The following is a 23,068-nucleotide window of genomic DNA, read 5'->3' as shown; positions in this document are numbered from 1 at the left end:
TTTGGATGGTCTGGAAGTAAACCTCCTGAAGAGAAGCTAACTGCAGAACTTTATTTTGTTATTTATTTATTTATTTATTTAGGAGACAGAGTCTTGCTCTGTCGCCCAGGCTGGAGTGCAGTGGCGCGATCTTGGCTCATTGCAAGCTCCACCTCCCGGGTTCAAGTGATTCTCCTGCCTCTGCCTCCTGAGTAGCTGGGACTACAGGCGCCCGCCACCGCGCCTGGCTCATTTTTTGTATTTTTAGTAGAGACGGGGTTTCACCGTGGTCTCGATCTCCTGACCTTGTGATCCGCCCGCCTCGGCCTCCCAAAGTGCTGGGATTACAGGCGTGAGCCACCGCGCCCGACCAGAACTTTATTTTATTACTTTTTTTTTTTTTTGCGGGGGGGTGGGGGGGACAAAGTCTCACTCTGTCCCTCAGGCTGGAGTGCAGTGAAGTGATCTCGCTCCCTGCAGCCTGGACCTCCCTGGCTCAAGTGATCCTCCCACCTCAGCCTCCTGAGTAGCTGAGACCACAGGTACGTGGCCCCACGCCCAATTTTTAAAATTTTTTGTAGAAATGAGGTCTCCCTATGTTGCACAGGCTGATCTCAAACTCCTGGACTCAAGGAATTCTTCCACCTCAGCCTCCCAAAGTGTTGAGATTACAGGCATGAGCCACCGCGCAGAACTTTCATTCGATGGTGATTAGTTGAGGAGTTTACAGTTTAGATGGAATGACACACTAGGTCTCTTTGATCCCCACCGCCCTGAGTTCAAAAGCAGGGAAAGGTAAGGAGGTGGTTTGACGACAGGATCTTTTCTGCTTTTGAGGCTTTTAAGGAGTGATAATATGACAGGGTTTTTAGTGGAGAGGTCTGTGTTAACAAGGGAAGGGGTTATTAGAAGGGAAGGGAAGACAGTAGAAATTTGGAAAGTGGTTTGAAGTTTTTGACAGGGTGAGTTTGTTTCAGGCCACGTATTTATCAGGTCTCATGAGATGCAGTTTAGTATAGTGACAGTCGTCTGGGTTATGGAGCTAAAGTAGTGGGGTTCTAGTCCTCAACCTGCCACTTAGAGCTGCCTGAGCTTGGGACAATTTATTTCATCTCTTTGTGCCATAGTTTCATCATCTGCAAAATGAGGATAATGATAGACCCTACGATATAGGATGGCTCTGAGTAGAGGAATTAATATATGCAAAACCCTTAGTTAATGCTTGGCACATAATAAATGCTCAGTAGATTTGTTACCGTTAGGTTGTAATTTAATATTTTTCCTCATCACCCATATCCAAAAATTAGTATCCTACTACATTTGTCTTATCTGTGTACCCTCCTTTTGTAAACTGTTGATCATCAAGAAGGATTACCTATCAACAGCAGGGCTGTGAAGAATGTTTTTTGTTTGTTTGTTTTTTGAGACAGAGTTTTGCTCTGTCATCCAGGTTGTAGTGCAGTGGCACGATCTTGGCTCACTGCAACCACCACCCCCCAGGTTCAAGCCATTCTCCTGCCTCAGCCTCCCAAGTAGCTGGGATTACAGGTATGCATCACCGTGCCTGGCTAATTTTTGTATTTTTAGTAGAGACAGGGTTTCACCATGTTGGCCAGGCTGGTCTTAAACTCCTGACCTAAGTGATCCGCCTGCGTTGGCCTCCCAAAGTGCTGGGAAGAATTCTAAAAATAATTGTGGGAAGAAGCATAAGTAGTATTCTTCATCTTTAGTAATATAGCTGACTTATGAAATGCTTATTTACTATTCTAAGTGCCTTATATGTAGTATCTTATTTAGTTCTCATAACAATTCTTTCAGGTAGAAACTGTAGTTCTCACCATTTCATATGGGGGAACTGGAAAGTAACCTAATATCATGCAGTAAAAAAAAAAAAAAAAAAAGCATATATTGGTAATTACAACAGTATACCAAATATCATCGTAAAAAAATCTGGCTGGGCACGGTGGCTCATGCCTGTAATCCCAGCACTTTGGGAGGCCAAGGCAGGTGCATTACCCGAGGTCAGGAGTTTGAGACCAGCCTGGCCAAAATAGTGAAACCCATCTCTACTGAAAATACAAAAATGAGCTGGGCATAGTGGCACACGCCTGTGATCCCAACTATTCGGGAGGCCAAGAATTGCTTGAACCCAGGAGGTGGAAGTTGCAGTGAGCTGAGATCGTGCCACTGCGCTCCAGCCTGGGTGACAAAGCGAGACCTTGTCTCAAAAAAAAAAAAAAAAAAAAAAAAAAATCCTTTCTGCTTTATTCAGCAATCTCATGATGAAGGGAAGAGATATCAATCTGATAGATACTGATCTGATGATGGCACGCACTGTCAAGTTTAGTCCAGATTATACTGAAGCTATAGGGTCTTTATGGAGGTAACTGGATTTCATACAGATGTATGCCTTACAGTTTTTATTTTAATGATGTTATATGCAAAGTGAGACCAGTTGGTCAAGGAGACCCAACATCTGCTGGAGGGCTTCATAGGCATCTTAGCCAAAAGAACTGGTTCAGACGCAAAATAAACCTGTTTGTCCAGAAGATGTAAAAGGAAGCAGCATGGGGCTGCCTTCAGTGCTTAGAAGACATCAGTCAGGGACTTTTTGCCATTCTTTTCTAGGCCATACTCCAACACACATGGGCAAATTAAATCATAGCGTTGGTTCATGAATGGGAAGCTGAAGCGAAAAAAAAAGCCACTCAGGAAAAACAGCATCTGTTTTTACAGTATCCTTAGCTTTTTTTCTCAGTTAAAGGGAAGACTGAAAGAAAAACTTGAAGCGGGAAAGTCTTATTTGGAGTATTTGGGTATTTCAGGCTCACGCTATTTAATGTGGTGATGCGTGTTGCTGGCTGTGACTGTAAACATTTTAACTGGTCCTGCTAGGGAAACATGATTTTTTTTTTTTCTGTCAAAATAGTTTCACACTACACATGCTGGTATTTTCTTTTTTTAAAACACACTGGCTTCACCCATTCAAAATTAAGGCAACATCATTTTTAATAGTTGCATCATTTTCAGTGGTATGGATAAACAACAGGTTATTGAATCATTCCAAAATTAGGTTCCTTTCAGCTTTAATCCATTATAAATCATGCTGTCAGCATAGCTCTGCATAAATTTTTTTTTTTTTTTTGAGACAGAGTCTCCCTCTGTCACCCAGGCTGGAGTGCAATGGCACGATCTCAGCTCACTGCAACCTCCGTCTCCCGGGTTCAAGCGATTCTTCTGCCCTAACCTCCCGAGTAGCTGGGATTACAGGCACCTGCCATCATGCCCGGCTAATTTGTGTATTTTTGTAGAGACAGGGTTTCACCATGTTGGCCAGGCTGGTCTTCAACTCCTGACCTCAGGTGATCCGCCCACCTCAGCCTCCCAAAGTGCTTGGATTACAGGCGTGGGCCAGCGGCCCTGGCCATAGCTCTGCATAATCTTTATGTACAGATACAAACAGTCCCTTTAGTGTCGGAAGTGGAGCTTCGATTCAGAGTTTACAGGGTTGAAATGCTGCTTCACATAGCTCTAAATGTGGACTGACTTAGTGTCGGCATCCCCACGACCTTGCTGATATAGGACATCATCCGTCTTTGAGGTCTCCCAATGCAGTCCTTGTAAAAAGGTACATTTTGTTTAACACTCATTTTTTTCTTTTCTTTTCCTTTCCTTTCTTTTCCTTTCTCTCTTTCTCTCTTTCTTTCTTTCAACAGGATCTTACTTTGTTGCCCAGGCTTTAGTGCAGTGGCATGATCTCAGCTCACTGCAACCTCTGCTTCCCAGGCTCAAGCCATCCTCCTGCCTCAACCTCCTGAGTAACTGAGACTACAGGTGTATATGCTACCATGCCTGGCTAATTTTTTAATTTTTTTTTGTAGAGATGAAGTCTCGCTATGTTGCCCAGATTCTGGTAACTACCATTCTACTCTCTACTTCTATCAGATCAAGTTTGTTTGTTTGTTTATTTATTTATTTTGAGACAGAGTTTTGCTCTTGTTGCCCAGGCTGGAGTGCAGTAGTGTTATCTCAGCTCACCACAACCTCCTCCACCTCCCGGGTTTAAGTGATTCTCCTGCCTTAGCCTCCCAAGTAACTGGGATTACAGGTGTGCACCACCATGCTCAGCTAATTTTGTATTTTTAGTAGAGACGGGGTTTCTCCATGTTGGTAAGGCTGGTCTTGAACTCCTGACCTCAGGTGATCCACCTGCCTCGGCCTCCCAAAGTGCTGGAATTACAGGCGTGAGCCACCACCCCTGGCCGAGATCAACTTTTTAAGATTCCATTTATGAGTGAGATCATGTGGTGTTTATCTTTCTGTTTCTGGCTTATTTCTCTTAACATAACATCCTTCCAGGTTCATCCATGTTGTCACAAATGACAGGTTTTGTTTCTTTTTTTTTTTTGAGACGGAGTCTCGCTTTGTCGCCCAGGCTGGAGTGCAGTGGCCGGATCTCAGCTCACTGCAAGCTCCGCCTCCCGGGTTTACGCCATTCTCCTGCCTCAGCCTCCCGAGTAGCTGGGACTACAGGCTCCCACCACCTCGCCCGGCTAGATTTTTGTATTTTTTTAGTAGAGACGGGGTTTCACCATATTAGCCAGGATGGTCTCGATCTCCTGACCTCGTGATCCGCCCGTCTCGGCCTCCCAAAGTGCTGGGATTACAGGCTTGAGCCACCGCGCCCGGCCTTGTTTCTTTATCATAGCTAAATAGTATTACATTTTATATACATAGCAGATTTTCTTTGTCCATTCATCCATTGATGGACACTTAGGTTGATTCCATGTGTTGGCCATTGTGAATAATGCTATAATAAATGTGAGAGTGCAGAGATCTCTTTGACATTCTGATTTCATTTCCTTTGGATATATACAGTAGTGTGATTGCTAGATCATATGGTAGTTCTGTTTTTAATTTTTTGAGGCCTTTCCATACTGTTTGTCATAATGACTGGCTTCCCAAAGTGTTGGGAATACAGGCAGGAGCCACCATGCCCAGCCTGTTCAGATTTTTTATTTCTTCATAATTCAATCTTGGTTGTATGTGTCAGGGAATTAATCATTTATTCTAGGTTATCCAATTTCCTGGTGTATATTTGTTCATAATAGTCTCTTGTATTTCTGTTGTATCAGTTGTAATGTCTCCTTTTTCATTTCTGGTTTTATTTGAATATTTTCAATATTTTCTGTTTTCTCTTGGTTAATATAGCTTAGTTAGGTTTGTCAATTTTGTGAGGTTTTTTTATTTTTTCAAAAAATAAAAAACTCTTAATTTTATTGATTCTTTCTAATGGCTTTCTAGTCTGTGTCATTTATTTCTGCCCTAATCTTTATTATTTTCTTCCTTCTAACTTGGGGCTATACCTGGATATTTACCTTTCCTCAGGTTTGGAAAGTTTTTTTGCTTCTCTTTTTTTCTCTTTCCTCTTTCTTTTTCCTTCCTTCCTTCCTTCCTTCCTTCCTTCCTTCCTTCCTTCCTTCCTTCCTTCCTCCCTTCCTTCCCTCCCTCCCTCCCTCCCTCCCTCCTTCCTTCCTTCCTTATCTTCCTTCCTTTCCTTTCATCTCACTCTGTTGCCCAGGCTGGAGTGTAGTGGCATGATCATAGCTCACTGCAACCTTGAACTTCTGGGCCCAAGTGATCCTCCTGCCTCAGCCTCCTGAGTAGCTGGGACTACAGGCACCCACCACCACGCCACCTATTTTTTTTGTATTTTTTAGTAGAGATGGGGTTTCACCATGTTAGCCAGAATGGTCTCGATCTCCTGACCTCGTGATGCAACTGCCTCGGCCTCCCAAAGTGCTGGGATTACAAGCGTGAGCCACCGCGCCTGGCCTATTTGAATTCTTTATCAGGCAGTTCAGACATCTCCATTTTTTTAGAGTCAATCAATGGCACTTTATGTTGTCCTATTGGTGATATGTTTCCCTGATTGTTGTTGATCCTTGTGACCGTGCGTTGATGTCTGCACACTTGAAAGGACTGTGTATTTATTCCAGTCTTTGCAGAATGAGTTTCATCTGGGAAAGCCCATCAGTAGTCAGCCCATCCAGTGATTCTGGGCAGCCTGTCTGGTTTGGTTCTTAAGGCTGGGGCTGCTATGGTGGGTATAGTGCTGGGATGCTCCAAAAGGCTGGAACCACATTCTCTGATGTTGCACATAGCATGCCCCAAGGCCAGGGCCAATCTGGCCAGTGCAGTGCTGTGGCACGCTCAAAGCCTGAGACCACTGTGAATGGTGCCATACTGTTATGTGCCTGATTGCAGAGGCCACTGAGGCCTGCCTGTTGCTGAGGGCTGTTGGAGCCCAGGGCCTCTGATGTCAGCCTGATGGTGGTGGCAGCCTGGAGGTGGAGTTCATCATGAAAGCCTGAAGCCTGGGCTTCATGATCTTTCTTGATGCCAGAGCAGGTCTAGAGGGTCAATCTGTGGCTACTGGCCTGGAGTCTGGGGTTGGGAGTCTCCCTGTTGCTGGGCAGGCCTGGTATTAGGGAACAGGCAAAAGTTCTGTGCTCACTTTTCTGACTTCCCCAAATGGGCAATACCTTTGTCTACACTGTGCTGCCTTGAGTTGGGGAAGGGTGACATGGGTAATGTCGAACTCTCCTTCCTGCACTCTTCAGTGCTTCTTTTTTTTTTTTTTTTTTGAGATGGAGTCTCGTGCTGTCACCCAGGCTGGAGTGCAGTGGCTGGATCTCAGCTCACTGCAAGCTCCTCCTCTCAGGTTCACACCATTCTCCTGCCTCAGCCTCCGGAGTAGCTGGGACTACAGGCACCCACCACTTCGCCCGGCTAGTTGTTTGTATTTTTTTAGTAGAGACAGGGTTTCACCGTATTAGCCAGGATGGTCTCGATCTCCTGACCTCATGATCCGCCCGTCTCGGCCTCCCAAAGTGCTGGGATTACAGGCTTGAGCCACCGCGCCCGGCCTTCTTTTCTTATTATTGTGCTACAACCCAGTACTGCGATCTCTCACCTGGTTGCCTTAGCTATTGTGAAGGCATTTTTGTTCATGGATAATTGCTCAAACTGATGTTTCTGCAGGTGGACCATAGATGGAGAGAACTATTTTGCTATCTTCTGAGATTTAATATTTTTTGAAAGATTATTAGCTGGGCATGGTGGTGCCCACCTATAGTCCCAGCTACTTGGGAATCTGAGGTGGGAGGCTGCTGTGAGCCAAGATCATGCCTCTGCAGTCCAGCCTGGGTAACAGAGTGAGACCCTGTTTTTGAAAAACAAAATAAAATCTACTGTTAGTTATTACTCTTTTTTTTTTAGTAAATTGCTGATGATCAGATTTCTCCTGATGAAGCAGAAATCCTTGCTTCAGAGACAAATACCTGAGTTGAAAGAGAAACTGGCTTTTAGGCTGGGTGTGGTGGCTCACGCCTGTAATCCCAGCATTTTAGGAGGCTGAGGCAGGCGGATCAGTTGAGGTCAGGAATTCGAGACCAGCCTGGGCAACATGGTGAAACCCTGTCTTTACTATAAATACAAAAGTTAGCCAGGCATAGTGGCAGGCGCCTGTAATCCCAGCTACTCAGGAGACTGAGGCAGGAGAATCGCTTGAACCCTGGAGGCAGAGGTTACAGTGAGCCACGATCGTGCCACTGCAGTTCAGCTTGGGTGACAGAACAAGACTCCATCTGCAACTTAACTGATTCGACCCTTGGGCATTAGTTTCCTGAGCTATTAAAAGGAGAGCACTACATTGCAGAACAGTACTGAGGACAACTGACAGTGTGTATAAAGTACCTAACACATAGAGGTTCTCAATGAATGTTGTTGACCAACTGCAGGAATCATGAATCCCTTCCGTCCCCAGCTTGGATACTAAAAGGAAAGTGGGACCAGGCGCGGTGGCTCACGCCTGTAATCCCAGCCCTTTGGGAGGCTGAGGCAGGAGGATCACCTGAGGTCAGGAGTTCAAGACAAGCCTGGTCAACATGGCGAAACCCCGTCTCTACTAAAAATATAAAAATTAGCTGGGCGTGGTGGCGTGTACCTGTAATCCCAGCTACTCAGGAGACTGAGGCAGGAGAATCGCTTGAACCCGGGAGCTGGAGGTTGCAGTGAGCTGAGATCGTGCCATTGCACTCCAGCCTGGGTGACAGAGTGAAATTCCATCTTAAAAAAAAAAAAAAAAGTCAATAAAAGAGAAGGAGTGGTGAAGGATGTCAAGGTATGGGAGGCCCTGTTTGGAAAACTGGAGTGGTGAGCTTCCTGGCTGGGGAAGGCAAGGGTAGCCTCACATTGGTGGAAGATGCCAGGTTCAATCTGTGTGGTCTTTTAGTTGTTGTGTTTAGGCAGTTCAGGCAGGATTCTAGGGGCAGGATTCAGGGCCCATCTCAGTCCTGAAAAGTTGTCTTACAGTGAGGAGGAGCTGCTCAGAACAAATCTGAGTAATCCAGTGCCTGGACCAGATCCATCCACATTGCCAGAGGACGACCTGGTCCAAAATCCTCTTGCAGAAGTAGCTAGCCTTCTACACCAAGTTCATAATTTGTCACCTATTTCTTCAGAGCTTTTCTTTTTCTTCTCTTCTCTTCTCTTTTCTTCTTTCGCTCTTGTTGCCCAGGCTGGAGTGCAATGGCATAATCTCGGCTCACCGCAACCTCTGCCTCCTGGGTTCAAGCGATTCTCCTGCCTCAGCCTCCCAAGTAGCTGGAATTACAAGCATGTGCCACCACGCCCGGCTAATTTTGTATTTTTAGTAGAGGCGGGGTTTCTCCATGATCGTCAGGCTGGTGTCGAACTCCTGACCTCAGGTGATCCGGCTGCCTCGGCCTCCCAAAGTGCTGAGATTCCAGGCGAGAGCCACTGCACCTGGCCAGAGCTTGTATTTCTTTAGACTCCCTATACTTTTCCCCAGTTTATGTGGGTATAGGATAGGATGGTCATAATGGTAGGTAGTAGTTTGGAAGAGCCAATGGAAGTAGTTTGGGAGAAGGAATGGAAGAGAAAAAAGTTTTCATATTTATGATGTACATCATTTTGGGAGCTCTGTGGCACAGCTTATTTCATGGTTTCTTTTTTTTCTTTCAGCTCTGGCTTATCAGGACTCCATAGTTCTCCAACAGAGAAATCTTGAAAAGGACTGACCAGTTTTTGCGCTTCTAAAACCATGGCCCATGTAAGTTAATGTTTCTCTGTCCTTTTCGAAATACTGTCAATTTCTGTATCATGTATATAGATTCATTTTTTATTCTGAAACTTCCTGCTTACCAGAGCTTCATCCAAGAACCTGCTCCATGGCTGGGCACGGTGACTCACGCCTGTAATCCTCACTTCAAATGATCCACCTGCCTTGACCTCCCAAAGTGCTGGGATTACAGGCATGAGACGTCATCCACCATGACACCTAGCCTTTTTTTTTTTTCTTTTTTTTTTTTTTTGACACAAGGTCTCACTTGGTCACCCAGGCTGGAATGCAGTGGCATGATCCCAACTAACTGCAGCCCCAACCTCCTAGGCTCAGGTGATCCTCCCACCTCAGCCTCCTGAGTACTGGGGACTACAGGCACATGCCACCACTCCTGGCTAACTTCTAAAATTTGTTGTAGAGATGGGGTCCCACTACGTTGCCTAAGCTGAACTCGAACTCCTGGGCTCAAGTGATTCTCCCACTTCAGCCCCCCAAAATATTGGCATTATAGGCGTGATCCACCGCTCCTGATCCAATGCCTTTTTTTTTTTTTAAACAAAAATAACATCCAGGAAGAATCTTGTTATATCCCAAATACAGTTGTTAGACCAATGGAACCATCTGCAGATGTTTTGAAATGTGTGTAACTATCATTCAAGGGCATATGTGTACCTGGTGCAGCTAGTGACTGAGGAGGTAGCAGCACCATCCTGAGCGTCAGCTGTTCCTGCTGTTACGTTCTTGTTGGAAACAATTTTCCATACTGTGCTTCACATGTAGCCCTCGTTTTTGTCTAGTGTAAAATGAGTTCCTAAAAGGTTGGAAAAGTATTGAAGAAAATTGTGGAGAAAGAAACAAAGCAAGTGAGAAAAATGAATTTAGTAAAAGAGATGATTAAAATACTAAAAGCAGGCTGGGTGCGGTGGCTCATGCCTGTAATCCCAGCACTTCCGGAGGCTGAGGAGGGCGGATCACGAGGTCAGGAGATCGAGACCATCCTGGCTAACATGGTGAAACCCCGTCTCTACTTAAAAAATACAAAAAATTAGCCGGGCGTGGTGGCGGGCGCCTGTAGTCCCAGCTACTTGGGAGGCTGAGGCAGGAGAATGACGTGAACCTGGGAGGCGGAGCTTGCAGTGAGCCAAGATCCTGCCACTGCACTCTGGCCTGGGTGACAGAGCGAGACTCCGTCTCAAAAAAAAAAAAAAAAAAAAAAATACTAAAAGCAAAGATATTGTGTGTGCACGGACCCACTGTGTCCCATAGTTCTATATTGGAGGAAAATGTGCGAAGCTAGTTTGAGGGATGGAATTGACATACAACACTTTATAATGCTCTGATTTAACATAATGGGAGGCCATGTGTAGTGGCTCACGCCTGTAATCCCTCCTTTGGGAGGCCATTGCTTGAGGCCAGGAATTCAAGGTTGCAGTGAGCTGTGATCACATCACTGTACTCCAGCCTAGGCAACAGCCTGGGCAGCAGAGTGAGACCCTGTCAAAAAAAAAAAAAAAAAAAAAAGAAAAGAAAAAGAAAAGAAAGAAAAGGGAAGGAAGGAAGAAAAGAAAGAAAATAGAAAATACGTTATGGAAAAATAGGTACCTGGTTAATCGTTAAAATGTCTGATTTTCAGGAATTGATTACTGATGTTAAGTGGGAGGTCCCTATTTTGAGCTTTCCTTAAGATCTGTGATTTGATGACAGAGAGATTTTGGTCTTATCTGATTGCTTATGGGGAAAACTCTAAACTTCTCCACAGATCTGAGTTTTTCAAGTATATAAGATAGGATTTAGTGTTGACTGACCTTGGTTTTTTTGTGTGTTGAGACCCTATGCTATGGAAGGCTTTTAGGGTTAGGTGAATTGGGTAGGGATGTAATTGGGCCTTATAAGGTAAGGCCTAAACTTTCATGTGTGCCTTGGCACCTTTGTCGAGACCCTAAAGGCCTAACCATGAGTTTCCCTGCTCTTACCCGACATGCCCACCCCCAGCGGGAAAGGCTTCCTACTCAGCTAGTTCCCCTATGAGCTGGACAAGTTACACCCCTCATGGTCCTCAACCTAATGGGTTTCACCTCCCTCCTAGCCTATGGAATTATTCAAACAAGCCAATCACATACCACTACAGGAACCAGGGAACACCTCACCTTGTTATTACTGTAAAGCCTGCCTCCCACACCCCTGCTTGTTCATGCTGTTCTTGAATGCAACCCCCTTGTGCCCCTGCGTGATGTATGATGTCCTCTCTCAGGCTCTGAATATATGCATCTAACAAATTGCTGTCAATCTCATCTGTCCGGCGTGGGCTATTTGATTGTCTTGTACTTTTTAGGGCAGGGATCCCTCCTTCACCAATAGGGTGAATAGGATGTGATCAGAATAGGACTGCAAATAGATACATCAATCAATGGAGATTTCCTCCTGCGGAGAAGAATGCCAGGAACGAGGTCCACTGTGTATTTTTACAGGATGTGCTGGTCTAAAGCAGGATTTCTCAACCTTGAAACTATTGACTTTTTTTTTATTTTTTGAGACCGAGTCTTACTCTGTCGCCTAGGCTGGAGTGCAGTGGTCTCAGCTCACTGCAACCTCCGTCTCCTGGGTTCAAGTGATTCTACTGCGTCAGCCTCCTGTAGCTGAGATTACAGGCTCCCACCATCACACTCAGCTGATTTTTGTATCTTTAGTAGAGACAGGGCTTCACCATGTTGACTAGGTTGGTCTCAAACTCCTGACCTCAAGTGATCTGCCCACCTTGGCCTCCCAAAGTGTTGGGATTACAGACATGAGCCACTGCACCTGGCCTGAACTATTAACATTTTGCTGGAGAGTCTTGTATTGTAGGAGGCTGTCCTGTGCATTGTAGGATGTCTAACAGTGTCCTTGGCCTCTACCCATTAGATGCCTGTAACACTCACACCTTTTCCTCCAATTGTGACAACCAAAGTTGTCTCCAGATATGGCCAGATATCTTTTGGGGAGCAAAATGACTCTTCATGAAAATGACTGATACAGGGGGCCAGGCGTGGTGACTCGCGTCTGTAATCCCAGCACTTTGGGAAGCCGAGGCGGGTGCATCACGAGGTCAGGAGATCGAGACCATCCTGACTAACATGGTAAAACCCCGTCTCTACTAAAAATACAAAAAAATTTGGCCGGGCATGGGGGCGGGCACCTGTAGTCCCAGCTACTCGGGAGACTGAGGCAGGAGAATGGTGTGAACCCGGGAGGTGGAGCTTGCAGTGACCTGAGATCACGCCACTGCACTTCTGCCTGGGCGACAGAGTGAGACTCCGTCTCAAAAAAAAAAAAAAAGAAAATGATTGATACTGGTGTCCCGGTGATATATTTATGATATCTTCATGATTCAGTATCCTGTAACTCAGCAACAAAAAAACGATGTTCGAGAGATGATAGATGGTGACAAGCAAGAAGATGATTCACATCCGTAAGGATTAGATATTGTAGACATTGAGAATTGGGGAAGACTTTCAAGATTTTATTGAATTAAAATATCTAAAGAAAAAAGAATCTAATATATTAAAAATGTAGACTGCCATCGAACAAATTTTTGAAAGTTTGCTAAAAAATTGGTTATAAAAGGGAAAGTGTTTATAATAAAACCCGAGTTTGTGATGAATTTGAATCTATCTTCTTAGAGATTTTGTAGCACATGTGAGATAAATTTTTATCAATGTTTTTAAATGATCGTTAAAGGGAAAAAGAGAGCCCAAGACCTCATATTTCTTTTTTTTAAATTTTTAAATTTTTAAATTTCTTTTTTTGTAGAGACAGGGTCTTGCTAATGTTGATCAAGCTGGTCTTGAACTTCTGGGCTCAAGTGATTCTCTCATCTGGGCCTCCCAAAGTGCTGGGATTATAGGCATGAGCCTCTGTACTTTGCCTCAAGACCTCATATTTTTAAAGAATTTATGGTGGAGGCACATAGTATTCAAAAGGCTTGTGTGCAATATTTCATTTAATTAGGATTTTTTGGGTTACGTACTCATTTCTAGATATGTTTGGATGAAAATGTCATCATATCTGTAGCCACAGGACTATTTAAGAACATGTAGGCTCAATGCTTCAGAAATACTGATTTTCTTACTGGCCCCTACTCATGTCACAAGTTTTCAGACCAGTGCTGTTTGTATGCCATGTTACCCCTCTCTGCAATGCAATCCTCAATCTCCCCTCTTTCCATTGTAAAAGTATTTAATTTATTTTCACAAGTAATAACTGAGTTTGTTTTTTCAGGGTTCAGTGACATTCAGGGATGTGGCCATAGACTTTTCACAGGAAGAATGGGAATTCCTGGATCCTGCTCAGAGGGACTTATATAGGGATGTGATGTGGGAGAACTATAGCAACTTCATTTCATTAGGTAAGTTTATTTATCCCAAACGATATTAACTTTCTCTGCTGTCAATTTCAGGACTATATTTAGAAAAACGATCTAAAACTTCCACTTTCTATTCCCAAAGGAATGATTTAAGCTTTGTTAGGTTGGAACTAGGCCTCTCCATTTCATCATGTCCAGTCAGCTATGTCCTTCAGGCTTCCTTCAGACTCTGTAATTCCTGATTTCCTTAGTATCCAAGGAGATGGATTTGAATATGGCAAAAGCATTGTTCAAGAAACCAGACTTCACCATATATTGGAGCTTGGAATTGACATAAATGCTTCACACCACTTTCTAGTCCATCTGCAAGCAGAATACCTAGACATAGGGGTTCTGAGTTTCTCTAAAAATCAAAGGAGTCTGTAGAACATAGATAGTGTGAGATGGATCCAGAAAGGTTGTTTAGAACTCGTAGCCGGGAATGGTGGTGCATGCCTGTAATCCCAGCTACTTGGGAGGCTGAGGTAGGAGAATCACTTAAACCCAGGAGGGGGAGGTTGCAGTGAGCTGAGATCACACCACTGCATTCCATCCTGGGTGACAGAGCAAGACTCCATCCCAAAAACAACCCCTCAAGGCCAGGCATGGTGGCTCATGCCTGTAATTCCAGCACTTTGGGAGACCGATGCAGGTGGATCACTTGAGGTCAGGAGCTCGAGACCAGCCTGGCCAATGTGGTGAAACCCCATCTCTACTAAAAATACAAAAATTAGCCAGGCATGGTGGTATGTGCCTGTAATCCCAGCTACTTGGGAGGGTGAGGCAGGGAGAATTGCTTGAAGCTAGGAGGCTGAGGTTGCAGTGAGTTGAGATCGCGCCACTGCACTCCAGCCTGGGTGACAGAGCGAGACTCCGTCTCAAACAGAAAAAACCCTGAAACACATTCTGTTTCCTATAACAGACGTATTCAGTTCTACCTACTTCGTAATTGAAAATTAAAATCTAAAAGCCTGGCCTTTAACGTTGAATGAATATCCTAGAAAAGATCTGAGAATGTCTCAATAAACCTTTTATTATGCACTCATCAAAATGATAACAGTAAATAGCTAATAGCTAATACAGATATTATGTGTATATGTTAATAAACATCACCATATATTTGGGCTTAAACATTATTCTAAGCATTGTTCATTATTTATTAATCCTCACAGCAACTCTATGAAAAGATACTATTATCTTCATTTTGTTTGAGGAAACATAGACACAAAAGGTTAATAATTTGCTAGGTAACACAGAAACAAAGGCAGGATGTAAAGCCAGACAGTCTGGACCCAGTCTGTGTTCTTCCCTCTACACAATACTGCCTTTCAACAGAGCCTGTGTGAGGTTAAATTATATTAAGGCCTGTTCTTGACCAGATGGTTAATACAATGGCCTTAGTATAATTAATTTAACCTCACACAGGCTATTCGTTGTGACCCTCAAGTTACCTTAATATGAGCATTCTTCAACTGCCTTGCAATTCTTTGCACTTAGGCTTTATAAAGTGTCATATTGATTTATAGTTAATTATAAATTTAACCAAATCTGAATCTAAAGATTTTTGGGTGTATAATTTCATGTCACATTTTTCTTTTAAGCAGGACCTTCCATTTCTAAACCAGATGTGATTACCTTATTGGATGAAGAAGGGAAGGAACCCGGGATGGTTGTAAGGGAAGGGACAAGAAGATACTGCCCTGGTGAGTGAGGGCTGAGCAGGCATTGAGAAATCATTACTGCAGGTAATAGCTAAACTGACTAGGGTGGAGGCACACCCTTGAGATGTTGGGATCTCTCTTCAAAAAGTCCGTGGCCTATGGAGGAAGGGCTTGGGACTTGAAGCAAATTAAGATCTTTTAAGCCTGGACTAGCAAAGGAACTTTCTATTGACCTTGATTGCAACACTGTTTCTCATCTTTCATATTTCTCTCTCACTTTAAAGAGAAGAACTATTCCTGATAGAAGAAAAAAATAATTAAATATAAGAGCAGAGATCAGCAAAATAGAAAAGAAATAAAATTAATAAAGCCAAAAATTGATTTCTTGAAAAGATCAACAAAGATGGTAAACACCTAGTAATTTATGTTCTCTTTTTTTAAAGAACATAAATTACTAATATCAGGAATGAAAGAGGAATTTTCGCTTTAGATCCAATAGCCATTAAAAGAATAATAAGAGGCCGGGCATGGTGGCTCATACCTGTAATCCCAGCATTTTGGGAGGCCGAGGTAGGCTGGACACTTGAGGTCAGGGGTTCCAAACCAGTCTGGCCAACACAGCAAAACACTGTCTCTACTAAAAATACAAAAATTAGCTGGGCATGGTGGTGGGTGCCTGTAGTCCCAGCCACTCTGGAAGTTGAGACACAAGAGTCTCATGAACCTGGGAGGCAGAGGTTGCAGTGAGCCAAGATCGCGCCATTACACTCCAGCCTGAGTGACAGAGTGAGACTCTACCCCTACTCCAAAAAAAAGAATAATAAGAGAATGCCATGAATTACTTTATGCCAGTAAATTTGATAACTTAAATTTTAAAATTTCTGGAGAAATACAACTTACCGGAACTGACACAAGATGTAAAAGAAATTGAATACCCTTATGCTATTAAAGTAATTGAATTCGTTATCAGAAATCTCCACAAAGAAAATGCCAGCCCCAGATGGTTTCACTGGTGAATTCCATTAAATATCTAAGGAAGAAGTAGCAGCAGTATCGTACAAACTCCTTCCGAAAAGGAATGCATTTTATGAGGCCAACATAACATACCATAACCCGAAAAAGAAATTACAAAAAAAGCATAAACCCATATCTTTTCCATACATAGATACAAAAATTTTAACCAAATATTAACAAATCAAATATAATGATATACAAAAATGATGATTAAGTAGGGTTTCTTTCTACCTGTTAATTCACCATATTAACAGAAAAAGTGAAAGACCATATGATCATTATCTTAGTTCATTTTCTGTTGCTTATAACAGAATACCTTGAAATACAGTAATTTATAAGGAAAAGGAGTTTATTTCTTACAGTTTTGGAGGCTGAGAAGTCCAGCATCAAGGGGCTGTGTCTAGTGAGGGCCTTCTTGCTGTTGGGGACTCTGCTGAATTCTGAGGCTTTGCAGGGCATCACATGGCAAGGGGGCTGAACATGCAAATGTGCTAGTTCAGGCCTCCCTTCTTTTTTTTTTTTTGAGACGGAGTCTTGCTGTGTCGCCCGGGCTGGAGTGCAGTGGCCGGATCTCAGCTCATTGCAAGCTCCGCCTCCGGGGTTTACGCCATTCTCCTGCCTCATCCTCCCGAGTAGCTGGGACTACAGGCGCCCGCCATCTCGCCCGGCTAGTTTTTTGTATTTTTTAGTAGAGACGGGGTTTCACTGTGTTAGCCAGGATGGTCTCGATCTCCTGACCTCGTGATCCACCCGTCTCGGCCTCCCAAAGTGCTGGGATTACAGGCTTGAGCCACCGCGCCCGGCCCAGGCCTCCCTTCTTATAAAGTCATCAGTCCCAATCCTGTGATAACCCATTAATTGATTAACTCACCAATCCGTGAATAGGTTCATCCATTCATGAGAGCAGAGCCGTCATGGCCCAGTCACCTCTTAAAAACCCCACTCTCAATATTGCCATTAGGAATTAATTTTCAACATGAGTTTTGGAGGCAACAAACATTCAAACCAGAGCAGTCATCTTCATATATGTAAAAATAGCATATGACAAAATCCACCATCCATTTATGATAAAAAGCTTTCAGCAAACAAGAAATTGAAGGGAACTTCCTCAATCTGGTAAGGGGCACCTATTAAAAAAATACACTATAAACTGCAAAAATCCATTATCAATAAGAAAAAGAAATGAGACATAAATATCAAAAAACGAAGACGTAAGTCTGCATTTGGAGATGACATGATTGTGTACATAGAAAGTCCTAAGGAATCAAGACAACAACTATTCGAAATAGTAATTGAAAAATCACAATAAGGTCACAGGCTATAAAGTTAATGTTAAAAAATTGGCCGGGCGCGGTGGCTCACGCCTGTAATCCCAGCACTTTGGGAGGCCGAGACGGGCGGATCATAAGGTCAGGAGATCGAGACCATCCTGGCGAACCCGGTGAAACCCCATCTCTACTAAAAAATACAAAAAACTAGCCGGGTGAGGTGGCGGGCGCCTGTAGTCCCAGCTACTCGGGAGGCTGAGGCAGGAGAATGGCGTGAACCCGGGAGGCGGAGCTTGCAGTGAGCTGAGATCTGGCCACTGCACTCCAGCCTGGGTGACAGAGCGAGACCCTGTCTCAAAAAAAAAAAAAAAAAAAATCAGGCCGGGTGCAGTGGCTCACACATATAATCCCAGCACTTTGGGAGGCCAAGGCAGGCAGATCACTTGAGGTCAGGAGTTCGAGACCAGCCTGACCAACATGATGAAACCCCATCTCTACTAAAAATACAAAAATTAACTGGATGTAGTGGTGCATGCCTGTAATCCCAGCTACTCAGGAGCTGAGGTGGGAAAATTGGTTGCACTCAGGAGGCAGAGTCTTCAGTGAGCCGAGATCATGCCACTGCACTCCAGCTCAGATGATAGAGCAAGACTCCATCTCAAAAAATAAAATAGATAGATAGATAGATAGATAGATAGATAGATAGATAGATAGATAGATGATCAGGGCTGGGCATGGTGGCTCATGCCTGGAATCCCTGCACTGTGGGAGGCCGAGGTGGGTGGATCACCTGAGGTCAGGAGTTCAAGACCAGCCTGGTCAACATGGTGAAACCCCATCTCTACTAAAAATATAAAAATTAGTCAGGCATGGTGGTGCGAGCCTGTAGTCCCAGCTACTGGGAAGGGTGAGGCACAAGAATCGCTTGAACCTGGGAAGTGGAGGTTGCAGTGAGCTGAGATCACACCACTGTACTCTACCCTAGGTGACAGAGTGAGTGAGACTCTGAGTCATAAATAAATAAATAGCTAAATCAGTTGTGTTTTATATATTAGAAGCAAAAAAAAAAAAAAAAAAAAGGAAAAGTAAATAACAATTTATGGGAGTGTCAAAAAACATAAAATACTAAAAATTGAGTTTGATAAAACATATGCAAGACATCTACGCTAAAAACCATAGACCATTGCTAAGAGAAATTAAATAAGGCCTAAATAAATAGAAATAATCATTTTTGGAATGGGAAGACTCAGTATTATAAAAATTTCAATTTTATTAATTCAATATAATTCCAGTCATAATCCTAGCAGGCTTTTTTTTTTTTTTTTTGGTAGAAATTAGCAAGCAGATTCTAAGATTTATACAAAATAACAAATGACTTAGCATATCCCAAGCAACTTGAAAACATAAGAACATATTACAGGACTTAGATGACATGACATCAAGATATTTCAGGATTTAAAATTACCCGATGTTGGCTTGGCACGTGCCTATAGTCCCAGTTACTCAGGAGGCCAAGGAAGGAGAATCGCGTGAATCTGGGAGGCGCAGGGAGGTCGCGCTACTGCACTCCAGCCTGGGTGACAGAGTGAGACTCTATCTCAAAAAACAAACAAACAAACTTCAGGATTTATTAAAACTACAGTGATCAAGACAGTATGATATTGGCAAAGATCACCGAACAAAACAGAACAGAGGTCCTAGAAACATACCCTGCCATGCACACACTTAAAGCGTCATTTATTGTTTGACAAAGATGCCAAAGCATTCCAATGGGGAGAAGAAAGTCTTTTCAACATATAGTACTAGAATAACTGGGGAAACAAATAAACAAACCTCTCAACCTTTACCTCATACCAAAATTAATTTGAGATGGTTTTTAGACCTACATATAAACGCTAAAATCATAAAGTTTTTAGAGGGAAACAGGACAGTGATGAGTATCCCAACTTATGACTTGGCAGTAGGCAAAGGTTTCTTGAGTGAAAACAATAACCATAAAAATAAAAAAATCAGGCCGGGCAAGGTGGCTTACACCTGTAATCCTAGCACTTTGGGAGGCCAAGGCGGGCGGATCACCTGATTTTGGGAGTTTGAGACCAGCCTGGCCAACATGGCAAAACCTGATCTCTACTGAAAATACAAAAATTAGCCGTGCGTGGTGGCATGCCTGTAATCCCAACTACTCGGGAGGCTGAGGCAGGACAGTCACTTGAACCTGGGAGGTGGAGGTTCCAGTGAGCCAAGATCACACCACTGCACACCAGCTTGGGTGACGGAGTGGGACTCCGTCTCAAAATAAATAAATAATTAATACATTAGACTTTATCCAAATTGAAAACTTTGTCTCATGAGAATATACCAATAAGAAGATGAATGGGTAAGTCACAGACTGGGAGAGTAATAGTGGTAAAACGTATCTGACAAGGGACCAGTATCTAGTGTATATACAACTCAGTGCTAAAATGATAAGTAGCCCAATTAAAACTGAGTGAAAGGCACACCAATACCATGAATAGACTGAGCAACAGCAAGGAATAAACTCTTGATACATGCAACAACTTGGGTGAATTTCAAGGAAATTATGCTGAGTGACAAAATCAATCACAAATGGTTATGCACTACATGACTTTACGTATGTAATATTTGCAAAATAACATAGACATGGAAAAACAAATTAGTGGTTTCCAAGGGTAGGGATGTAGGGAGGAGAGGATGGTTTGGGTTAGAAAGGGGTAACACAAGGAAGTCTTGCAGTCATGGTACGGGTGAGTATCTTGATTGTGGTGGTGGTTTTAGCAAGCTACCTGTGATAAAATTGCATAGAGCTATACACATAAACACACGAGTGCACATAGAACTGGTGAAGTCTAAGTAAGCTCTATGGAATATACCAACATTAATTTCTTTCTTTTTTTATTTTTATTTTTTTGAGACAGAGTCTCACTCTGTCGCCCAGGCTGGAGTGCAGTGGCGGGATCTCGGCTCACTGCACCCTCCACCTCCCGGGTTTATGTGATTCTCCCACCGCAGCCCCTCAAGTAGCTGGGATTACAGGCATGTGCCACCACACCCGGCTAATTTTGTATTTTTAGTAGAGAAGGAGTTTAACCATGTTGGCCAGTCTGGTTTCGAACTCCTGACCTCAGGTGATCCACCCATCTTGGCCTCCCAAAGTGCTGGGATTAGAGGCATGAGCCACCGCGCCTGGCCACATGAATTTCTTGGTTTGAATATTGTACTATACTTGCCTAAGATGTTAACACTGGGAGGGGCTGGGTGAAGTCTACACAGGACTTTTCTGTACATTTTTGTGCAACTTCCATTGGATCTGTAATTATTTTAAAATAAAAAAAATTTTTTAGGCGAGGCGCGGTGGCTCAAGCCTGTAATCCCAGCACTTTGGGAGGCCGAGACGGGCGGATCACGAGGTCAGGAGATCAAAACCATCCTGGCTAACCCGGTGAAACCCCGTCTCTACTAAAAAATACAAAAAATAGCCGGGCGAAGTGGCGGGCGCCTGTAGTCCCAGCTACTCGGGAGGCTGAGGCAGGAGAATGGCGTGAACCCGGGAGACGGAGCTTGCAGTGAGCTGAGATCCAGTCACTGCACTCCAGCCTGGGCAACAGCGCGAGACTCTGTCACACAAAAAAAAAAAAAAAAAAAAAAAAGTTTTTTTTTAAGGATGCTGTTGAGGAGAAAGGGGAAAAGATTTGACAAAGAGAGGGGCTACTCTTTTTTTGAATCAGTGACTACAGTTTCATCTCTATCTAAATCTGTATTAGTCATCTTAAGCTGCCATAACAGAATACCATAGTCTGGGTGGCTTAAACACCAGATATGTATTTTCTCACGATTCTAGAGGCTGGAAGTCCGAAATCAGGGTGCCGGGTTCTGGTGAAGTCTCTCTTCCTGTCTTGCAGGCAGCTGTCTTCTTGCTGTGTCCCCATATGACACAGAGAGAGAAAGAGGCCATTCTCTTCCTTTTTTTTTCCTTTTTTTTTCCTTTTTTTTTTTTTTTTTGTTTGAGACAAGGTTTCACTCTGTTGCCCAGGCTGGAGTGTAATGGTACCATCACAGCTCACTGCAGTCTCCAACTCCTGGGCCCAAGCAATCCTCCCGTCTCAGCCTTCTGAGTAGCTGGGTTTACCGGCACATGCCTCCACACTTACCTATTTTTAAAAAACATTTTTTGTAGAGACAGAGATCTCACTGTATTCCCTAGGCTGGTCTTGAACTCCTGGGCTCAAGTGATCCTCCCACCTCAGCCTCCCAAGGTGCTGGGATGACAGGCGCAAGCCACTGCACCTGGCCCTCTTCCTCTCCTTAAATTACCTGGCCAGTAATTCTAGTGGATTAGGACCCCACCTTTAGGCCTCATTTAACCTCAATTACCTCCTAAAAGCCGCATCTCCAAATACAGTTAGTTAGGGCTTCAACATTAAAATTTTGGGGAACACAGTTCAGTCCATATTTAGGACCCAGTTTCTTTCCAGCTTCTATCATGATTAGGTTGATATGTCTTTCATTGGCTAGAAATATATTCCTTCATTTATTTGGCAAGTACTTGAGTGCCTAGTCGGAACTTGGTGTTGTGCTGGACGCTAGTGGAGCAGATGTCCAGCATGAGACCGATAGGTCCCAGCAATCATGTTTCCATCTTAATAGGAATAAGGACATTAAGTAAACAAGTACACCAATACATAACACTAGGTAGCGACAAGGATTAAGAAAAGTAAGAAGGGCCAGGCGCAGTGGCTCATACCTGTAATCTTAGCACTTTGAGAGGCTGAGACGGGAGGATCACTTGAGGCCAGGAGTTCGAGACCAGCCTGGCCAACATTGTGAAACCTGTCTCTACTGAAAATACGAAAATTAGCTGGGCGTGGTGGCACACGCCTGTAGTCCCAACTACTCAGCAGGCTGAGGCAGAAGTATCGCTTGAACCTGGGATGTGGAGGTTGCAGTGAGCCGAGATCCCGCTGCTGCATTCCAGCCTGGGCAAGAATGGAAGTTGGCAAGTAGAGAGGGATATTTTAAATAGGGTGGTCAGGACATTTTGAGGAGGTGATACTTGAGTAGTGACATGAAAAAAGAGCCGGCCATATGAATATCTAAAGCAAGGACATTCCTGGCAGAGAACAGCAAATACAAAGGCTTTGGGTGGGGAGAGGGGAGCTTTGTATGTTTGAGGAACTGCAAGAAGCCCAAGATGATTCAGATGCTTATTCAAAAGGTAAGTGAAAGGTATAGAAACAAGATAATGTTAGGCAAAAGCAAGATCATGTAATGGTTTGTATATCATAGGAGAAGGCATTTGACTTTGTGTGTGTGTGTGTGTGTGTGTGTGTGTGATGGAATCTCGCTTCTGTTGCCCAGGCTGGAGTGCAGTTGCGTGATCTCGGCTCACTGCAACCTTCACCTCCCGGGTTCAAGCGATTCTCCCACTTCAGCCTCCAGAGTAGCTGGGATTATAGGTGCCTGCCACCGCGCCTGGCTAATTTTTGTATTTTTAGTAGAGACAGGGTTTCACTATGTTGGCCAGGCTGGTCTTGAACTCCTGACCTGGTGATCCACCCACCTTGGCCTCAGCCTCCCAAGTAGCTGGGACTATAGGCGC

The 23,068-nt window shown here is 43.8% G+C and overlaps 1 protein-coding gene across 5 annotated transcripts in view; it reads left to right on the top strand.

Annotated features, from left to right (window-relative positions):
• LOC105495467 (ZFP14 zinc finger protein) overlaps positions 1 to 23,068 on the top strand; it is a 182,257-nt gene that overhangs the window by 142,505 nt on the left and 16,684 nt on the right. For 2 of the 5 annotated variants that reach the window (XM_071086450.1, XM_011765077.3), the window contains exons 2-4: positions 9,028 to 9,115; positions 13,385 to 13,511; positions 15,110 to 15,211. In XM_071086450.1, coding sequence (XP_070942551.1) covers positions 9,107 to 9,115; positions 13,385 to 13,511; positions 15,110 to 15,211 — 238 coding nt within the window. In that variant the 5' untranslated portion in view covers positions 9,028 to 9,106. Of the gene's footprint in view, positions 1 to 3,662; positions 3,893 to 9,027; positions 9,116 to 13,384; positions 13,512 to 15,109; positions 15,212 to 23,068 lie in introns of those variants that run through there. The other 3 variants (XM_071086451.1, XM_071086452.1, XM_011765079.3) reach the window with 3 other exon arrangements.

The sequence above is a fragment of the Macaca nemestrina genome, chromosome 20, assembly GCF_043159975.1.
Source record: "Macaca nemestrina isolate mMacNem1 chromosome 20, mMacNem.hap1, whole genome shotgun sequence".
Lineage (NCBI taxonomy): Eukaryota > Metazoa > Chordata > Mammalia > Primates > Cercopithecidae > Macaca > Macaca nemestrina.
This window is presented reverse-complemented; position numbering and strand designations above follow the sequence as displayed.